Source organism: Bubalus bubalis, chromosome 12, assembly GCF_019923935.1.
Source record: "Bubalus bubalis isolate 160015118507 breed Murrah chromosome 12, NDDB_SH_1, whole genome shotgun sequence".
Taxonomy (NCBI): domain Eukaryota; kingdom Metazoa; phylum Chordata; class Mammalia; order Artiodactyla; family Bovidae; genus Bubalus; species Bubalus bubalis.
Window position 1 is genome coordinate 91673628 of NC_059168.1, and position 20779 is coordinate 91694406.

The 20779-nt window shown below is 38.3% G+C and overlaps 1 protein-coding gene across 2 annotated transcripts in view; it reads right to left on the reverse strand.

Annotated features, from left to right (window-relative positions):
- Positions 1–10213: 10213 nt before the first annotated feature.
- The window catches only part of GGTA1 (glycoprotein alpha-galactosyltransferase 1 (inactive)), a 113327-nt gene continuing 102761 nt past the window's right edge, over positions 10214–20779 (reverse strand). The window contains exons 5-6 of one of the 2 annotated variants that reach the window (XM_006057746.4): positions 16107–16247; positions 10214–11888 (exon numbers count right to left, since the gene is read on the reverse strand). In XM_006057746.4, the coding sequence (XP_006057808.4) occupies positions 11195–11888; positions 16107–16247 (835 nt within the window). In that variant the 3' untranslated portion in view covers positions 10214–11194. The remainder of the gene's footprint in view (positions 11889–16106; positions 16248–20779) is intronic. The other variant, XM_044926297.2, reaches the window with a different exon arrangement.

The window sequence follows — 20779 nt, forward strand, 5'->3', positions numbered from 1 at the left end:
CCTGGGTTGGGAAGATGCCCCTGAAAATGAAATGGCAACCCATGCCAGTATTCTTGCCTAGGAAATCCCATAGACAGAGGAGGCTGGCAGGCTACAGTCCATGGAGTTGCAGAGTTGAACATGACTTAGCAACTGAAGAAAGTTAAGGAAGGAATGAGGGCATAAAGAAGGCGTGTTTCCACCAGGAAACATAGTGATGGTCCTGTTGAATTGGAATCTGAGGCTTTTTTCTGGACTTTTTATCTTTCCATCATGCTGAGTCAACAGCCAGAGAAGGGGTCTGGATGGGGCTACTGATAACAATTATCAAAATGAAAGAGATTGCAACTGCATGATAGTGGAAGGAGGACTGTGTTAAGAACTTAAGGTGTTCCCTTGGAGCTCCTTATTAGACAGTCCTTATGAGAAAAGCAGCAATCCAGTAAAGACCCACTAAAGAATCAGACACCAGACAACAAAGGTATAAAGCCACCACACTAGATAAAGAACTATGTATAGATGAGCTTCTAACAGAGGGCAAGGAACACGAAATCAGTGATAGAAGGAAGAAATGATAAATGTGAATTTGACTCTGTAACCAGCTACAAAAATGAAGACTGCCACAGGCCTGCACATTTTTCTTATATTTACATTACAAATAGAAAGTTGATGTATATAGTTATATACATATGTATGTCTTTATATGTTAACCAAAGGAAATGTCAATCCACTCCAATAGTCTTGCCTGGGAAATTTCATGGACAGAGAAGACTGGTGGGCTATAGTCCATGGGGTTGCAAAGAGTCAGACATGATTGAGTGACTGGCACACGCACAATTGTTTTCCTTATTTGTTTCTTCTACAATTTCTTTCTTAATGAGGAGTGGTTATTTCTTTTCTTTCCAATTTATATCAGAGTTCACCAAACTATGAAGAGTCATGTACCATTCTGAGGGAGGAGACCTCATATTATCTTGGGTTCTTGAACATGGGGAGGGAAATAATGTCAGATGGTAATTTGTGTTTGACCTTTTTGAGAAGAAAGTGATTCTTTACTTGTACAAAAGTTAGTTGAATTCTGCAAAGTGGAAACATAAAGTTGTTTTATGAGAGTTAGGTATGGGTGGAAGGATGAGAATGGCCGTTTCAAGGCAGAATGGGTGGGTTGTGGTAGCCATTTTTCTGCCAACTGTTGGGTCTCTCATTTTTCTCATCTGCCCAATGCAGCAGGTACCTATATTTCCAGACTCTCTTACCTCTGATTATTGTATAGCACCAGAAAATGGAAAACAGTGGCAGAAGAAAGCAAGGTAGAAGGGAAAAGCCCATCTGTGTGTGTGTGTGTGTGTGTGTGTGTGTGGTCTCTGTCTTTCTCTGTCTCCTTTGGGTGGCATCTCTAGCAGTGACTAAAAATCCTCTTTGTTGTTTCATCTCATGCCAGGCAGCTCATGTTAGGTTCTAGCGCTTTCTGGACATCCTACAATTTTTTTCCTCAGTCCCAAGAGGGCTACTGTCTTCATTGAATGAATCAGTTTAGTTCAGTTCAGTCTCTCAGTCGTGTCCGACTCTTTGTGACCCCATGAATCTCAGCACGCCAGGCCTCCCTACATATAATTTAAAAGTCTGCAAATAATAAGTGCTGGAGAGGGGTGGAGGGAAAGGAACCCTCATATACTTTTGGTGGAGATGTGAGTTGTTGCAGCAGCTATGCAGAACAGTATGGAAGGTCTTTAAGAAACTGAAAATAGAGTTATCATATGATCCAGTAATCCCACTCATGGGCATACATCTGGAGAAAACTCTAATTCATAAAGATACATGCACCCAGTATTAATAGTAGCACTATTTCCAATAGTTAAAACATGGAAAAAACCTAAGTGTCAATCGACAGAATGGATAAAGAAGATGTATACATACATATATATCTTATTTTCTCCTCAACTCTTTTATCACATATATGTCCAATCCCCTGCATTAAATTTCCACTGTTTGAAATACCTGGAACAGTAGTTCTATTTTCCTAACTACACCCTGACAATTGAGAAAACCTGTATGCATGCATGCATGTGTGCATTTATGTGATATAAGTTAATTTATATAAAATAGTGTATAAGCATATATGCACAGGCACACATACATGTGTGTGTATATATTTATGTGGTGGGTATATAAATGCATATAAAGGAAATATTGAGTGATAGGATTTTTTGATATAAATTTATTTATTTTATGGAGGCTAATTAATTTACAATATTGTATTGGTTTTGCCATACATTGACATGAATCCGCCACAGGTGTACATGTGTTCCCAATCCTGAACCCCCACCCATCTCCCCCCTCCCCATACCATCCCTCTGGGTCATCCCAGTGCACCAGCCCCGAGCATCCTGTATGATGCATCAAACCTGCACTGGCGATTCATTTCACATATGATAATATACAGGTTTCAATGCCATTCTCCCAAATCATCCCACCTTCTCCCTCTCCCACAGAGTCCAGAAGACTGTTCTATACATCTGTGTCTCTTTTGCTGTCTCTCATTCGGGGTTATCATTACCATCTTTCTAAATTCCATATATATGCATTAGTATACTGTATTGGTGTTTTTCTTTCTGGCTTATTTTTCTCTGTATAATAGGCTCCAGTTTCATCCACCTCATTAGAACTGATTCAAATGTATTCTTTTTAATGACTGAGTAATACTCCATTGTGTATACATACTACAGCTTTCTTATCCATTCGTCTGCTGATGGACATCTAGGTTGCTTCCATGTCCTGACTATTATAAACAGTGCTGCAATGAACATTGGGGTACATGTGTCTCTTTCTACTCTGGTTTCCTCAGTGTGTATGCCCAGCAGTGGGATTGCTGGGTCGTATGGCAGTTCTCGGAGAAGGCAATGGCACCCCACTCCAGTACTCTTGCCTGGAAAATCCCATGGACAGAGGAGCCTGGTAGGCTGCAGTCCATGGGGTCGTGAAGAGTCGGAGATGACTGAGCAACTTCACTTTCAATTTTTACTTTCATGCATTGGAGAAGGAAATGGCAACCCACTCCAGTGTTCTTGCCTGGAGAATCACAGGGACGGGGGAGCTTGGTGGGCTGTCATCTATGGGGTCGCACAGAGTTGGACATGACTGAAGCGACTAAGCAGCATGGCAGTTCTATTTCCAGTTTTTTAGAATCTCCACACTATTCTCCATAGTGGCTGTACTAATTTGCATTCCCACCAACAGTGTAAGAGGGTTCCTTTTTCTCCACACCCTCTCCAGCATTTATTGCTTGTAGACTTTTGGATAGCAGCCATTCTGACTGGCATGAAATGGTACCTCATTGTGGTTTTGATTTGCATTTCTCTGATGATGAGTGATGTTGAACATCTTTTCATGTGTTTGTTAGCCATCTGTATGTCTTCTTTGGAGAAATCTCTGTTTAGTTATTTGGCCCATTTTTTGATTGGGTCATTTATTTTTCTGGAATTGAGCTACAGGAGTTGTTTGTATATTTTTGAGATTAATTCTTTGTCAGTTGCTTCATTTGCTATTATTTTCTCCCATTCTGAAGGCTGTCTTTTCACCTTGCTTATAGTTTCCTTTGTTGTGCAGAAGCTTTTAATTTTAGTTATGTCCCATTTGTCTGTTTTTGCTTTTATTTCCAATATTCTGGGAGGTGGGTCATAGAGGATCCTGCTGTGATTTATGTCGGAGAGTGTTTTGCCTATGTTCTCCTCTAGGAGTTTTATAGTTTCTGGTCTTATGTTTAGATCTTTAATCCATTTTGAGTTTATTTTGTGTATGGTGTTAGAAAGTGTTCTAGTTTCATTCTTTTACAAGTGGTTGACCAGTTTTCCCAGCACCACTTGTTAAAGAGATTGTCTTTTCTCCATTGTATATTCTTGCCTCCTTTGTGAAAGATAAGGTGTCCATAGGTGCGTGGATTTATCTTTGGGCTTTCTATTTTGTTCCATTGATCTATATTCCTGTCTTTGTGCCAGTACCATACTGTCTTGATGACTGTGGCTTTGTAGTAGAACCCAAAGTCAGGCAGGTTGATTCCTCCAGTTCCATTCTTCTTTCTCAAGATTGCTTTGACTATTTGAGGTTTTTTGTATTTCCATACAAATTGTGAAATTATTTGTTCTAGCTCTGTGAAAAATACCGTTGGTAGCTTGATAGGGATTGCATTGAATCTGTAGATTGCTTTGGGTAGTATACTCATTTTCACTATATTGATTCTTCTGATCCATGAACACGGTATATTTTTCCATCTCTTAGTGTTATCTTTGATTTCTTTCACCAGTGTTTTATAGTTTTCTATATATAGGTCTTTTGTTTCTTTAGGTAGATATATTCCTAAGTATTTTATTCTTTTCATTGCAATGGTGAATGGAATTGTTTCCTTAATTTCTCTTTCTATTTTCTCATTATTCATGTATAGGAATGCAAGGGATTTCTGTGTGTTGATTTTTATATCCTGCAACTTTACTATATTCATTGATTAGCTCTAGTAATTTTCTGGTGGAGTCTTTAGGGTTTTCTATGTAGAGGATCATGTCATCCGCAAAGTGAGAGTTTTACTTCTTCTTTTCCAATTTGGATTCCTTTTATTTCTTTTTCTGCTCTGATTGCTGTGGCCAAAACTTCCAAAACCATGTTGAATAGTAGTGGAGAGAGTGGGCACCCTTGTCTTCTTCCTGACTTTAGGGGAAATGGTTTCAAATTTCACCACTGAGGATAATGTTTGCTGTGGGTTTGTCATATATAGCTTTTATTATATTGAGGTATGTTCCTTCTATTCCTGCTTTCTGGAGAGTTTTTATCATAAATGGATGTTTAATTTTGTCAAAGGTTTTCTCTGCATCTATTGAGATAATCATATGGCTTTTATTTTTCAATTTGTTAATGTGGTGTATTACATTGATTCATTTCTGGATATTGAAGAATCCTTGCATCCCTGGGACAAAGCCCACTTGATCATGGTGTATGATCTTTTTAATGTGTTGTTGGATTCTGATTGCTAGAATTTTGTTAAGGATTTTTGCATCTATGTTCATCAGTGATATTGGCCTGTAGTTTTCTTTTTTTGTGGCATCTTTGTCAGGTGTTGGTATTAGGGTGATGGTGGCCTCATAGAATGAGTTTGGAAGTTTACCTTCCTCTGCAATTTTCTAGAAGAGTTTGAGTAGGATAGGTGTTAGCTCTTCTCTAAATTTTTGGTAGAATTCAGCTGTGAAGCCATCTGAACCTGGGCTTTTGTTTGCTGGAAGATTTCTGATTACAGTTTCAATTTCCGTGCTTGTGATGGGTGTGTTAAGATTTTCTATTTCTTCCTGGTTCAGTTTTGGAAAGTTGTGCTTTTCTAAGAATTTGTCCATTTCTTCCATGTTGTCCATTTTATTGCCATATAATTGCTGATAGTAGTCTCTTATGATCCTTTGTATTTCTGTGTTGTCTGTTGTGATCTCTCCATTTTCATTTACAATTTTATTGATTTGATTTTTCTCCCTTTGTTTCTTGATGAATCTGGCTAATGGTTTGTCAACTTTATTTATCCTCTCAAAGAACCAAGCTTTTGGCTTTGTTGATTTTTGCTATGGTCTCTTTTGTTTCTTTTGCATTTATTTCTGCCCTAATTTTTAAGATTTCTTTCCTTCTACTAACCCTGGGGTTCTTCATTCTTCCTTTTCTAGTTGCTTTAGGTGTAGAGTTAGGTTATTATTTGACTTTTTTCTTGTTTCTTGAGGTATGCCTGTATTGCTATGAACCTTCCCCTTACCACTGCTTTTACAGTGTCCCACAGGTTTTGGGTTGTTGTGTTTTCATTTTCATTCCTTTCTATGCATATTTTGATTTCTTTTTTGATTTCTTCTGTGATTTGTTGGTTATTCAGCAGCGTGTTGTTCAGCCTCCATATGTTGGAATTTTTAAGTTTTTCTCCTGTAATTGAGATCTAATCTTACTTCATTATGGTCAGAAAAGATGCTTGGAATGATTTCTATTTTTTTGAATTTACCAAGGCTAGATTTATGGCCCAGGATGTGATCTATCCTGGAGAAGGTTCCATGTGCGCTTGAGAAGAAGGTGAAATTCATTGTTTTGGGGTGAATTGTCCTATATATATCAATTAGGTCTAACTGGTCTATTGTATCATTTAAAGTTTGTGTTTCCTTGTTAATTTTCTGTTTAGTTGATCTATCCATAGGTGTGAGTGGGGTATTAAAGTCTCCCACTATTATTGTGTTATTGTTAATTTCTCCTTTCATACTTGTTAGCATTTGTCTTACATATTGCAGTGCTCCTATGTTGGGTGCATGTATATTTATAATTGTTATATCTTCTTCTTGGATTGATCCTTTGATCACTATGTAGTGTCTTTCTTTGTCTCTTTTCACAGCCTTTGTTTTAAAGTCTATTTTATCTGATATGAGTTTTGCTACTCCTGCTTTCTTTTGGTCTCTATTTGCATGGAATATCTTTTTCCAGCCCTTCACTTTCAGTCCGTATGTGTCCCTTGTTTCGAGGTGGGTCTCTTGTAGAAAACGTATATAGGGGTCATGTTTTTGTATCCATTCAGCCAGTCTTTGTCTTTTGGTTGGGACATTCAACCCATTTACATTTAAGGTAATTATTGATAAGTATGATCCTATTGCCATTTACTTTGTTGTTTTGGGTTCTAGTTTATACACCCTTTCTCTGTTTCCTGTCTAAAGAAGATCCTTTAGCATTTGTTGGAGAGCTGGTTTGGTAGTGCTGAATTCTCCCAGCTTTTGCTTGTCTGTAAAGCTTTTGATTTCTCCTTCATATTTGAATGAGATCCTTGCTGGGTATAGTAATCTGGGCTGTAGATTATTTTCTTTCATCACTGTAAGTATGTCCTGTCATTCCCTCTGGCCTGAAGAGTTTCTATTGAAAGATCAGCTATTATCCTTATGGTAATCCCCTTGTGTGTTATTTGTTATTTTTCCCTTGCTGCTTTTAATATTTGTTCTTTGTGTTTGATCTTTGTTAATTTGATTAATATGTGTCTTGGGGTGTTTTGCCTTGGGTTTATCCTGTTTTGGACTCTCTGGGTTTCTTGGACTTGGGTGGTTATTTCCTTCCCCATTTTAGGGAAATTTTCAACTATTATCTCCTCAAGTATTTTCTCATGGTCTTTCTTTATGTCTTCTTCTTCTGGGACTCCTATGATTCGAATGTTGGTGCATTTAACATTGTCCCAGAGGTCTTGAGATTGTCCTCATTTCTTTTAATTCATTTTTCTTTTTTCCTTTGTTTCATTTATTTCTACCATTCTATCTTCTACCTCACTTATCCTATCTTCTGCCTCCGTTATTCTACTGTTGGTTCACTCCAGAGTGTTTTTTATCTCATTTATTTCATTATTCATTATATATTGACTCTTTTTTTTTTTTCTTCTAGGTCCCTGTTAAACCTTTCTTTCATCTTCTCAATCCTTGTCTCCAGGTTATTAATCTGTAACTCCATTTTGTTTTCAAGATTTTGGATCATTTTCACTATCATTATTTGGAATTCTTTATCAGGTAGATCCCCTATCTCTTCCTCTTTTGTTTGGTTTGGTGGGCATTTATCCTGTTCCTTTACCTGCTGGGTATTTCTCTGCCTCTTCATCTTGTTTATATTGCTGTGTTTGGGGTGGCCTTTCCATATTCTGGCAGTTTGTGGAGTTCTCTTTATTGTGGAGTTTGCTTGCTGTGTGTGGGGTTGGACGGGTGGCTTGTCAAGGTTTCCTGATTAGGGAAGCTTGTGTCGGTGTTCTGGTGGGTGGAGCTGGATTTCTTCTCTCTGGAGTGCAATGAAGTGTCCAGTAATGAGTTATGAGATGCCAATGGGTTTGGAGTGACTTTGGGCAGCCTGTATATTGAAGCTCAGGGCTATGTTTCTGTGTTGCTGGAGAATTTGCATGGTATGTCTTGTTCTGGAGCTTGTTGGCCCTTGGGTGGTGCTTGGTATCAGTGTAGGTATGGAGGCATTTGATGAGCTTCTGTCAATTAATGTTCCCTGGAGTCAGGAGTTCTCTGGTGTTCTCAGGATTTGGACTTAAGCCTCCTGCCTCTGGTTTTCAGTCATATTCTTACAGTAACCTCAAGACTTCTCCATCTATACAGCACCGATGATAGAACATCTAGGTTAATGATGAAAAGTTTCTCCACAGTGAGAAACACCTGGAGAGGTACACAGAGTTACATGGAGAAGAGAAGAGGGAGGAGGGAGATAGAGGTGACCAGGAGGAGAAGAGGGGGAATCAAAAGAGGCAAGAGCAAGCTAGCCAGTAATCACTTCCCTATGTGCTCTCCACAGTCTGGATCATTCAGAGATGTTCACGTAGTTACACAGAGAAGAGAATAAGGAGGAAGGAGACAGAGGTGACCAGGAAGTTAAAAGGGGGAATCAAAAGGAGAGAGACAGATCCAGCCAGTAATCAGTTCCCTAAGTGTTCTCCACAGTCCAGAACACACAAAGAGATTCACAGAGTTGGGTAGAGAAGAGAAGGGGGAGGGAGGAGATAGAGGCAACCTGGTGGAGAAAAAGGAGAGTCCAAAGGGGGAGAGAGCAGTCAAGCCAGTAATCTCGCTCCCAAGTAAAAATGGGTACTGAAGATTGGGTTCTTAAAAGTACAAAATTGCTAACAAATACCAAAAGCAAAGATTAAAAATCTAGGGTAGAGGTTGGATTCTCAAAAATACAATATTAAAGAAATTTTTTTAAAAAGTCACAAAAATTATAAAATATATATATATGAAGTTGGCTTTAAAAATAGGGTCTTTTTTTTGCAAAGTAATAGGTTATAAAAATGAAAATTAAAGGAGTAATAGAGGACTTAAAATAAAAAAAAATTAATTTAAAGAATGATAATAGTAAAAATATATCTAGGACTTTCTCTGGCGTTGTTGTGGACAGTGTGGTGTCAGTTCATTTTCAGATAGTTCCTTGATCTGGCTTATACATCTCAAGATCTATAGGCCCCTTTCTATGTAGTAGGTTCTAACTACAGGGTTTTAATCTATTGCACCTGTCACTTCCAGGGTGGTTCCCTCTGTTTTAGCTTCTTCTGTTTGCTGGTCTCTTCAGAGTCTAATTTCCGCCCTGCCCCAAGGGGGCAGTGGTGGACACTTTTTTAGGCTCCCTTGTTCAGTCGTGCTGTGGGAAGGGAGGGAGGCTGCAAACAAATAACACTGGCGTGTGCTCACAGTGTCTTGGCCACACTGGGTTTGCACCCGCTCACGGCGTGTGTGCTTTCCCTGTCTATACTGCTTAGGCTCTAGGTTGCTCTGCAGGGAACTGTCTGAGGCGGGCCCTGGGCTGCATGCACCTCCCAGGTCTAAGCCGCTCAGGTTCAGGTAGTCAGGTAGTCCTCAGAGGCGCAGACCTGGTTGGGCCTGCATTTTGTGCCCTTCCCAGGTCCAAACCACTCAGGTGACCAGGTGTTTGGCGAGCACAGTCGCTCTGACTTATCACCTCCCCCGTCCCTGCCGCTCAGTTTTCTGGGTGTACAACTGACGCACCTTCTCAGGGGATGTCAACCATCCAGAATCCCAAGAAGTCTTGGTTAGCAACGAAGCCTACATGCAGTGTGGTAGACGATGCCTCTCTGGGGCCGTGATTGCCCCCTTCCGGCTTCGACTGCCCTCGCCTGCCTGTCTCTGGCAGGGGATGAGCTGGTTAGCAGCCGGCTAGCTCTGGTCAGTCCTTTGTTAGCTGTGAGTGGGCCTGGCAGTGTTTTAGTTTAGGGCTTTTCGCCCGGTAGCTATCCCATGGTCTGGTTTGTTAGTTAGTTCACTCAGATTGCCCTCCGGGCATTCAGGCCCAGTCTGCACTCTAAGCCATGCAGCCCGCGCCTCCCTGCCCACCCCCACTTGCTAGTGGCAGAAGCAGGCGTATGCGCTGCTTCTCCGCTGGGAGTTACCATTGGGCATGTAATCTGTGGGGCTTAATTATTTATTTATTTTTCCTCCCAGTTGTGTTGCCCTCTGAGGTTCCAAGGCTTGCCACAGACTCGCCAGTGAGAGTGTTTCCTGGTGTTTGGAAACTTCTCTCTTTTTAAGACTCCCTTCCCTGAACAGATCTCCATCCCTACCTCTTTTGTCTCTCTTTTTATCTTTTATATTTTTTCCTACCTCCTTTTGAAGACAATGGGCTGCTTTACTGGGTGCCTGATGTCCTCTGCCAGCATTCAGAAGTTGTTTTGTGGAATTTACTCAGCGTTCAAATGTTCTTTTGATGAATTTGTGGGGGAGAAAGTGGTCTCCCCGTCCTAGTCCTCCGCCATCTTAGGACCGCCCCCCCAAGTGATAGATTTTCAAACGGAAAGTATAGGAAGAGTTTCAATTTTCTCTCTATATTTAAAATTTCCTTATTAGTTTTTACAACAGATAACTTTGTAGTTTTAAAACACATTTTGAACTTATGGCTGCAGGTGGGAAGGAAGGGCAGAAGGGATAGTTAGGGAATTTGGGATGAACATGTACACTCTGTTATATTAAACATAGATAACCAACAATGACCTACTGTATAGCACATGGAACTTTGCTCAATGTTATGTGGGAGCCTGGATGGGAGGGGAGTTTGGGAAAGAATGGATACATCTATTTGTATGACTGAGTCCCTTCACTGTTCACCTGAAACTATCACAACATTGTTAATAGGCTACACCCCAATACAAACTAAAAAGTTAAAAAGAAAAAAAAAAAAACCAGTTTTTGAATAACCCAGTTTTCTAAGTAACTGTCTGCCCATCTGATGGCAGCTTTAATGTCCTCAAAATTTTACATAGAGAGTAGATTAGTATAGTTGCACCGATTTCCCTTATCCATACCCCTAGATTATCCCTTTCCTTAAGCAATATAAGAAATATATATCTAGCTGGATCAGTGGAAATATTTCAGATTTTATTTTCTCCTGAAAGATTCTATTTTTTCCATTGTGATCCAAAAAAATACTTCCTCAAAATTCACACAAGATATGAGCACACTATATTTCCATCTGATGTCAATATATTCATTCTGTTACTGCTATATCCTATGTTATATGATTCAAAAAGAAAGGTGATGAAAAGTATGAATATAACTGTGTTGGTGAGTTTGTCATTCTATTAGTGATTATTTTTATGGTGCTAAAATTTGTCAAGTACTAATTTTTTAAAGACAAGACAAAATGATGCTTTTAAATTCAGCAACACAAAGGAAGGACTATAAAATTACACTGACTGTCTAAGAAAGTCATAATTTTTAATAGCCCAATAGATTTTGAAAGTGGTATGCTCAATTCTATTAGGACCAAAATGATCCCAGCAGTATTCTGGTGACAAGATTTTAGTGGGTTTATGGAGGAAAAAATACTTGTTCAAGTGACTTTCATCATGCCACACTGCCTCAATGTTATTTTCCTTGTCGTTCATGATTCCTCTGAAGCACTCCCTAGCAATATTGAGAACCTGAATGGGAGTACCGCCAAATACAGCAGCATGGTAATAAAAGTCCCCCTTACCAATAGGTATATATGCTTCTGATAACTGACTCCTCTCATAAGGTAACTCTGTAAGACTTGCCTTATACCAATGAGCATGTAACTGACCTACTGACTCCCCCAGAGTCTCCAGTCCATATTTTTTTACAAAGATTTGATCCACATCCATGCAGAAGAGGAAGTCAACTTCATATTGGATGTGATCCACAACATGTTCACTGATGGTCTTCATGCGCATCATACTGATGTCTTGCCATCTCTTCTCTCGCTTTATTTCAAAAATTTTCAGCGTTCGGAGGGGAGACAGCTCTACCCAAGGCACCTTAGAGAAGTCATCTGTCAGGATGTAAATGATGACTTTCTGGTCAACCATAAAATATTTATCAGCTGATGTTATAAATGTGAGCAAATAACGGTCAATGTATCTGTGAAGTAAATAAGAAACAATTAAGTTCATCTTCTTGTATGTTAGTGAAACACATACTATTTAAATTACACTTACTGTAGTTTTATCAAAAAATGCTACTAAGGAACCAAACATTAGATATGCTTCTTGAGTTGTATTTAAGTAGTGTAAAAGTGAAATTGTCTGCCTTTCTTCTACCTGGTGAGGTTTTATGGATCATAGGAGAAAAGAGGAATTTCTCATGGGAGGGAATGAAACTTGGTGAGATCAGAAAACTGAACCGTGCCCAGCACAAAACAAAAGCCTGAATTTTCAGGGTTATCAGAGCAGCTGGGACTTGCTTTAGAGGTTGTAGGCAGGAAAGGTCATAGGTCATTTCAAGAGCAGTTATTGATGCCTGTGGCTTACTTAGAGTAGTTAGTTTTGCATATAAAGTCAGAGGTGACATGCTTTGTGTCCACTGTCAGCACTGGGTTTATTATTTTGCCCTATGCCCTTTAATATGGTGCTAAGATTGCTGGACTGAAGGCAAACTTTCTCATTTCCAATCTCTCTGGCCAGTTAAGGATTTTTATAGTAATAAATAGCCTCAGGTAAATTCAAAAAAGAAAAGGTAATATATGTGACTTGTTCAAATGATGCTTACATGATCATTAGAAATAAGTTCTGGATATTGGTCAGAGTCTTAAGAAATACAACAGATGGAGTCAGGAGAAAACTCTAGTTTGGAGTATCTAAAATTATTAGGTACATTATGAAAAAATATCACTTAAAATATTATATTGAGCTGGAAGCTAGCAACTCAAATCCAAAGTCCATATTTATCCATATTTCTTTTATGGTTAGTGCTTTTGTGTCATACTTCAGGAATCTTTGCCCCCTCAAAGTAGTGAAAATACTCTCCTATATGCTTTTCTAGTAGCTTTATTGTTTTATCTTTCATATTTAAGCCTATTATCGATTTGAGTTAAATTTTGTATATGATGTGGTATGGGGCTGTTTTGTGTCAGTCTCCACCTATTGATAGTGATGTTATCAGCTAGGAGTGCCTAGGGGCACTCACTGGAGTCCCTACTACTTGTGGTAAGACATCCCTACTTCCCACCAGACATCACCAGAGCCTACATTATGGCTGGACCAGTCTTTGTCATTCTTATTATAATCTCAAGGAGCACCTCAGCAACAACCATAGGGAACTTTGAGAAAATAAGCTTTATTAATCACAAATCCTAGAGGATACGTGGCATGCCTGGGGCCACACAGTGAGGTCACAAGTTAGAGGTGGTGGGAGAGAGAGAAAGAGAGAGAAACACAAAGGACCTAGGGTTCTGCCTTTACTGGGTTGAGGGTGGGGTGCCTAGGGTTTTGCAAGTTCACTCTATTGACAAGTTTTAAACGTAAAAGCAGAAGTTAAAGCAAGGGAGGGGGGAAAACGGGGTCATGCAAGTGGTCATTTATGTAGATCAGATCACTCAGGACTTTCTAAAAGGAAGATTTCGTGGCTCTTTATCTAGTTGTTTAGCTAGTAAGCAATATTTTTATTTGAGATGGATGTCTTTAAAGTGGATATCTCAGGGGATTCCCTGGTGGTCCAGTGGTAACGACTCTGCCCTTTTATGGCACAGGGCCCAAGTTTTCTCCCTGGTCAGGGAACTAAGATCCCACAAGCTGTACAATGTGGCCAATGAATAAATAAATAAAATGGATGCCTCAGCAATCAATCAAAAGCTTAATATCAGGCATTTACAATTAAAAAAAAAAACTTACTGTCACTACAATGGCAAACATTTTTCCCCCAATTTTTAAAATGTTTGCTATGTTGGAATGCTATTAGACTTACTACACTGGATCTTAGCAAGGCCTGCTTCCCAGTTGGTGCTAGTGGTAAAGAACCTGCCTGCCAATACAGGAGACTTAAGAGATGTTGGTTCAGTCCCTAGATTGGGAAGATCCCCCGGAGAAAGAAATGGCAACCCACTCCAGTATTCTTGCCTGGAAAATCCCATGGACAGAGGAGCCTGGCAGGCTACAGTCCATAGGGTCGCAAAGAGTCAGACACAACTGAAGCTTAGCATAGCATTAGATTTACAGAAAATTTGCAGATATATTACAGAGTTCCCACATATGCTCTACCCACCTTCCCCTAATAGTAATATATTATATAACCATAGTACATTTGTCAAAACTAGGAAATTATCAGTGGTAAAATCCTATTAGCTAAACCACAGATTTTATGTGATTTTCATCAGCTTCTTCCCTAATGACCTTTTCAGTTTCCAGGATCCAATCCAGAACACACACCGCATTCAGTCACTAGTCTCTTCTAGTATCCCTAGTCTCTTCCACTCTGTCAATTTCTCTTCTTTTTGGTCATGACCCTGACCATGTATTTTGTAAAATGGCCTTCAGTTTGTGTTTCTCTGATTTTTTTCTTAGGTGAAGTTAATTTTAAGTAGTCAGACTTATCAGTATTTTCCTTTATGATTAGTAGTTTCCATGTCTTGATTAATAAATCCTTTTCTATCTTGAGTTCATGAGATATAGTTTTTCTTTTAACTATTGGTCTTCAAACTACCTAGTAATTGATGTTTGTATGTTTGTACATGATATGCTATAGAGGTACAATTTCAGGTTTCCTGTGTTGACATTTTCTCCAACATCATTTATGGAAGTCTTTCCCTACAGGTCTACAGTGCTATTGTCAATAAATAGAAAGTCTTTAAAATTTGCATGGCATTTTTCCATTTTATTTTATTGGCTTAAATGTTCATTCCTGTAGCAGATATTCATGTTGAATATTTCCATATAGATACTTTAAATCTATCTTCCTAGTTTCAGTCCAACCTATACTCCTAATTTCAGAGGAAATTGATGCTATTTATTCCTGAGCTTTCAGAGGTTCTTTAAAACAGAGTGAGGGTTTCATGGTGAGGTTACTGAGGCTGTGGTTTCAGTGCCCCTTCCCTTATACAGTACCCTTCCAAGACCCTGTATTCTATTCAGGAGGGTGAAGGAAGGAACCAGAAACTCCATCTGTGTCCTGAAGGTAGAAGCACTGCCCCGGAATGGGGTCACTCCCCAGGATCTTGTTACAGATGCTGGGGCAGCAACTTGAAGAGACCACAGTGAGTCTCGGGAGAAGGTCATGGGAAACTTCTTCAGTAAGGAGTCTTCCCTTCCTCCTCCCTTTCTTCCTCTTTCTGTGTTCTTTTATTTGGCAAAACTAATACAATTATGTAAAGTTTAAAAAATAAAATAAAATTTAAAAAAAAACAATAAATTACTATCAATATTTAATAGCAAGTTGCTATAAAGCTGATAACTTTATCATTTTAATGAGTGATAAGTATTGTTCAACTTAATACTTTTTTTGTAATCTTTTTGGTATGATTTTGATATCAAGGCAGAATTTGCTTCATAAAATGATTTGGGATGTGTTCCTGTCTAGTCTCTTTTCTGAAAAAGATTGTGTAGAATTTATGTTAATTTTTCTTTAAGTATTCGGTAGAATTTTCTGATGCAACTATCTGCGCCTGAGGACTTTGAAAGTGAAAGTACTTTCTTTGTGACCCCATGGACTATATATAGTCCATGGAGTTCTCCAGGCCAGAATACTGGAGTGGGTAGCTGTTCCCTTCTCAAAGGGACTGTCCCAACCCAGGGATCAAACCTAGGTCCCCTGCATTGCAAGCAGATTCTTTACTAGCTGAGCCACCAGGGAAGCCCCTTTGGGAGTTTTTAAAATTATGAATTCTATTTCCTCAATAGATATAGGGTTATTCAAATGATCTGTTTCATGTTGGGTGAATTGTTGTTGTTTGTGCTTTTTAAGGTCCATGTCCTCTAAGTTGTCAGATATGTAGAGAATGTTATAGTGGTTCCTGATTATCCTTTTAAAGTCTACAAGGTCTGAGATGATATATCCTGTTTCTTTCCTGACATTTGTAATTTGCATTAATTTTTTTTTTCTTGGCTAGTCTTCCTGAGTGATTATGGATTTTATTGGGTTTTTTTTTCCCCCAAAGAACCACATTTTTGTTTCATTGATTTTTCTCTAAGACTTTTCTGTTTTCAATTTCATGGATTTCTGCTCTCACCTTTATTACTTCCTTATTTCTGCTTTCTTTGGGGTTTTTTTTTTTTTCTACTTTTTCTAAATTCTTGAAGTAGATTATTGATAATCTCCCATTTTCTAAAATAAAACACTTGAATATAAAGGTCATTCAGCAATACCTACCTTCCCACAGCAAACACAGTTAACCCCACAGTAATTTTATGATTTGCATAATAATTTTCCAGCACTACTTCATCATAAGTGCCATGCCACACAACCGGAGCTGCCCAGCTGGTAGTTGTTATGTTTGAGTGATTTATGGCACTGTAAGGAAGATATAAGAATTATGAGCAAAATACTTTTAATAAAATTGTAGTAGATATTGCTAATGTATGAAGCCTATGTCTGATTGCAGTATTTCCTTATTTCTAACCCAGAGCCTTGATGGCATGATAAACTGAAGAAATAGTTTATCAGAAATGGCTCAGTTCAGTTCAGTCACTCAGTCGTGTCCAACTCTTTGCAACCCCATGAACCACAGCACACCAGGCCTCCCTGTCCATCACCAACTCCCGGAGTTCACCCAAACTCATGTCCATTGAGTCAGTGATGCTATCCAACCATATTATCCTCTGTCATCCCCTTCCCCTTCTGCCCTCAGTCTTTTCCAGCATCAGGGTCTTTTCAAATGAGTCAGCTCTTTGCATCAGGCAGCCAAAGTATTGGAGTTTCAACTTCAACATCAGTCCTTCCAATGAACACCCAGGACTGATCTCCTTTAGGATGGACTGGTTGGATCTCCATGCAGTCCAAGGGACTCTCAAGAGTTTTCTCCAACACCACAGTTCAAAAGCATCAATTCTTCGGTGCTCAGCTTTCTTCACAGTCCAACTCTCACATCCATACATGACTACTGGAAAAACCATAGCCTTGACTAGACGGACCTATGTTGACAAAGTAATGTCTCTGCTTTTTAATATGCTGTCTAAGTTGGTCATAACTTTCCTTCCAAGGGGTAAGCATCTTCTAATTTCATGGCTGCATCATTAGGGTGAGATCATTACAAAAGTACATGTACTGATTATATTATTGTTCCAAGATCTTTGAGGATGCATAGTTGAAATGTCACCCAAAGTCCAAAGTAACAATTTCTCTTACAGTTGGACAAGATCTACCATCTTAAGCTATGGACACTGATTCTTTTCAGAAGCAATATTTTAAAAAACAAACTTCCCTGTTTTCATAATCTGAAATGCTGCCAGTGTTAACATTGCTGCATACTGTCAGAATCAACTTTGTCAGAACTTTGGAAGATAGCCAAAGATTTAGAGCAACCAAGCAAAAGTTATCTCAAAAAGAAAAAAAAAATAGACTCAATATGGTAGGACTAGAAAACCTTTGAGGTATTCTAACCCAGCCTTGCACCAACGCTCTTCCTAGTATAACAGTGGCATTGAAAAGACAAAACCATGTTATGTTCTCAGTGTGGGTATCTGACTCAGAGGGTAGAAGAGAGAATCTAATTCCCAGCGATTGTGTTTATCTTTTTAAGCTACCTGAGAGTTCCTGGAAGGATTGACTCATAGTGCTTTTTTTCTTGTACTTAACATTCTCTAAGAATTGAATGGGAGGGTATTCCTTGAAAAAAAGTTGTAAAAGAACAAGCCCCTTTTACCCGAGTCAAAAGATTTCAGTTAAACACTATATATGCTGAAAGCCTGGGGAGGAAACATTTGAAAGACAGTTCTTTGGGAAGTAAGGGCTTTGACAAGATCCCATGGGTCAATCAGACACACACTGAACAAGGAACTGAGAAATCCATGCACGTGTTCAGGGCAGAATGAATGTTCAGAAAAGACCTGTGAAGATCCTAGGCTTTCACCTCTGACTGATATGTAGGCTCAGGGCACACAAGAAGTGAAAGCTAAGGCAGAGTTATAAGCAACTGGGCTGTGTTGAAAAGGGGCCCAAACACAGAGCCAGTCTTTAAAGAATGTAAGCATCTTCTTCTCTTTGTTTTGTTTTCCTTTCTTTTCTTCTTCTTCTTCTCCTTCTCCTCCTCCTCCTTCATTTCCTTTTCCTCCTCCTTCTGCCCTCTAACATCTCTATCTCTCAGGTTTTAGGCACTTTAAGGAAATCTCTGTCAAACAACTCGCTGGCTACAACTTAAGAGTAGCTCAGAGACTTCTGAGACCAAACAGGACAAAGAATACAGTCTTTAAAAAAATAGTTTAGAAAAGCCACTAAACAAACAACCATAAAAAAAGAAAGATCTCATATTAATAACCTCAGCTTCCACCTTAAGGGGAAAGGGGGGAAAACTAGAAAAAAAGGGGAAAAAAAAAACAAAAAACAACCAATAGCAAATAAGAACAACAAACTCTGAGGAGGCAAAAGTATCTGATTTTCAGAGAAACTATAATACTCAAAATGTCTAGTTTTTAACCAAAATTTAAGAGTTATCCAAATAAAGAAGAATATACAGCCCATTCACAGGAAAACAAATAAATGAGAACTGTCCAGACATTGAGTTTTTCTAAAAAGACTTTAAATCAACCATTTAAAATATGCTTAAAGTGCTAAAGGAAGCCATGGACAAAGAACTAAAGGAAACCAGAAGAACATTGTCTTAACAAATAGAGAATATTAATAAAGATACAAATTATAAAAACAAATGAAATAGAAATACTGAAGTTGAGACGTGTATAGCTGAAAGGAAAAAATTCACTTTAGGATGTCAACAGAAGATTTGAGCAGGCAAAAGAATGAATCAGACGCACACAGAACAATTTATCCAACAACAGAATACATGTCCTTCTCAAATACACATGGAATATTCTCCAGGATAAATCTCACATTAGAACATAAGACAAATCTCAATAACCTTAAAGTGACTGGAAACATACAAACTATCTTTTACAATGATAATGGAATGAAATTAGAAATCAGTAACAGAAATGAGTCTAGAACATTCATAAACACCTGGAAATTAAACCACCCACCTAGACAACCAATGTGCCAAAGGAAAAAATCATAAGGGAAAAAAACAAAAACAAAAAACTCCAAAATCATGAGGAAATTAGAAAATAAATTGAGATCAATAAAAATGAAGATGCAACATGCTAAAACTTATGGGAGACAGTGAAAATCAGTACTCAGAAGGAAATGTATAGCTGTAAACATCCATGTTTTAAAAAAGAAAGATCTCATATTAATAACCTCACATTCTACCTTAAGGGGAAAAAACAGGAAAACTGGAAAAAAGAGGGAAAAACAAAGCCAACAGAAAGAAGAAATAATAAAGACTGGAGCAGAGAGAACTGAATAGAGAAAAAAATGATGGAATGAAACCAAAAGCCAATTCTTTGCAAAGATAAATGAAATCGGCATACCTTTAATTAAACTGACCAGGAAAAAATCAGAGATGACTTAAATTATTAAAATCAAGAACGGAAATGGGGACATTATTATAGACCTTATAGATGAAATGGATAAATTTCTAGAAACACACAAACTACTAAAACTGGTTCAAGAAGAACTAGAAAAACTTATAGACCTATAACAAGTAAAGGTAATTGAAAATCTGCTAACAAAGAAACCCCAGGATCAGATGGTTTAACTGCTGAATTCTACCAAACACTTAAAGAATTAACACCAATTAGATTCTCAAAGTCTTCCAAAGAAATAGAACTTTCTAACTCATCCTATAAGGCCAATATTACTTTGATGCCAAAGCCAGACAAAGACATCACAAGATCAACATCATTAGTCATTAGAGAAATGTAAATCGGAACTATAATAAAATATTCCACACACACTAGAATGGCCGTAACATAAGCAAAAACAAACACACACACCCAGAAAAACAAAAAATAGCAAGTGTTGGAAAGGATGTAGAGAAATTGAAACACTCATACATTGTTGATGGGAACATAAAATGATGTAACCATATGGAAAAGAGTTTGGTGGTTTCTCAAAAAGTTTAACTTAGGATTACCATATACCCAGTAAACCCACTTATAGATATATACCCAAGGGAACTGAAAGTATGATTTCAAATTAAAACTTGTACATGAATGTTTATAGCACCATTACTTATAATAGCCCCAAAGTGGAAACAACCTAATATCCATTTACTGGTGAATGGATGTATGGTATATCCATACCATGGAATATTATTCAGCTATGAAAAGGAATGAAATACTGATAGATGGTACAATATAGATGAATCTTGAAAACATGCAAAGTGAAAGAAGTCAGACATTAAAAAAAATAACAAAACATACTATGCTCCCTTCATAGGAAATGTCCAGAATAGGCAAGTCCAGAGAGATGGAAAGCAGATTAGTGTTTGTCAAGGAGCGGGGAATGAGAAGTTACTTCTTAATGGGCAGAGATTCTTTTTTGCTATGATGAAGATATTCTGGAATTTGATAGCTAGAGATATACATTTTTAAAAGACTTATTTACTTAAATTTTTGGTTGTGTTAGGTCGTGGTTGCTGCACAGGGTTTTCTCTAGTTATGGTGAGCAGGGGCTACTCTTCATTGTAGCACACGGCCTTCTCATTGAAGTGGCTTCCCTTGCTGTGGAGCACAGGCTCTAGGCTCTGCGGGCTTCAGAAGTTGCAGCATGTGGGCTCAGTAGTTATGGCCCACGGGCTTGGCTGCTCTGCAGCATGTGGAGTCTTTGTGCACCAGGGATTAAACAAGTTCCCTTGCATTGCAAGACATATTCTTAACTACTGGACCACCGGGAAAGCCCCAAATTGTACATTTTTAAACAATTAAAATGGTGAATTTTATATTATGTATATTCAAATCTATAAGAAAAAGACAATCCATTGTGTGTGATAA